At 35.6% G+C, this 1,308-nt stretch overlaps 1 protein-coding gene across 1 annotated transcript; it reads left to right on the top strand.

Moving 5' to 3' along the window:
• Positions 1-239: 239 nt before the first annotated feature.
• LOC113350399 lies at positions 240-1,040 on the top strand. The gene has a single exon (XM_026594534.1). It carries the CDS (start codon positions 240-242, stop codon positions 1,038-1,040), a length of 801 nt encoding a protein of 266 aa, XP_026450319.1.
• The last annotated feature ends 268 nt before the right edge of the window (positions 1,041-1,308 follow it).

Here is a 1,308-nt window from a genome sequence, read left to right as displayed (position 1 = left end):
TTCTCATGAAAATACTGTGGAAGATGAAAACAGAAGATGTAGAGTGGACAAAGTTTGTGAATACAAAGTTTAAGGATAAAAATGGTGCATGGATAACATATCATAAAAAATCCTCAATTTGGCCAGGTTTAAAATGGGTTATGAATGATGTACAAGAAGGAAGTAGGTGGCTGGTTGGTGATGGAAACGAAATTTCAGTGTGGAGGGATAAGTGGATTTAAGAATATGCTCTAAATGATATGCATGGTGATAATGCATTTATTGCACAACACAAAGAAATGAAGGTCAGTCAATTGATTGTTAATGGGGAATGGAATATACCTGCAGAAAGTATCAGTTTTTTCACTCTAGAAGATTTACCAACTATTGGCAACGGGAAGGACAAGCTCATCTGGACAACTGATTTATCTGGTGAATTTTCAGTAAAAAGTGCAGTGCAACTCATCAGGACAAAATACCCTGGTGTTACTTGGGAAAAACAAGTATGGAACTCCACTATTCATCCTAAAATATCAACTAATTTGTGGAAAATTCTTAGAGGGGCATGTGCAACTGAGGAGAATTATAGAAAGAAAGGATTTCAAACAGTTTCCAAATACTATCTATATGGAAATAGACAAGATACAATGGATCACATACTGTGGTATTGTGATTTTAGTGAAAAAATCTGGCACTGGCTTGGTGGAATGTTTAAATTCGTGAATCCTCTTAACTTCATGGATGTATTGAAATGTGTTCAAAAGAAAAGCTCAGCTGTGAGAGATGTTTGGTATATAAGTACTTTCACTGTAATGGTAGAACTATGGTTTACTAGAAATAAAATCTGTTATGATGAAGAACAACCATGTTTGGAGACATTCAAACAGAAGATAATGCAATTTACAAAAGAAAGCAGTGTAAGAATGAAGGGTAAAGTGAGGGGTTCTATTTATGATATGAGCATCATGTCAACATTTGGCATCAAAGGAGTAAAGGTTACTACATGTGAAGTGAAAGAATGCATATTTAGATTCCTTGCAAATAATCAAATAGTTTTATAATGTGATGGAGCTTCCAAAAGAAATCCTGGAATGTCTGGGTTTGTTTTTGTTGGAAGAAGTGGTACTGGTGGTTATCTTGGTGCAATGACTGGAGCTTTGGGGGTGGCTACCAATTACATTGCAGAGGTGATGGCCTTAATATGTGCAGGTGAATGGGATATTAGAAGGCAATTTCTAAATGTATGTTTTAGCTTGGACTCACATGCAGTGTTGAAAGCTTTCATTTCAGGTAAGATACCTTGGATGGTAATGAATAGATGGAAAAGAA

Source organism: Papaver somniferum, chromosome 1, assembly GCF_003573695.1.
Source record: "Papaver somniferum cultivar HN1 chromosome 1, ASM357369v1, whole genome shotgun sequence".
NCBI lineage: Eukaryota > Viridiplantae > Streptophyta > Magnoliopsida > Ranunculales > Papaveraceae > Papaver > Papaver somniferum.
This window is presented reverse-complemented; position numbering and strand designations above follow the sequence as displayed.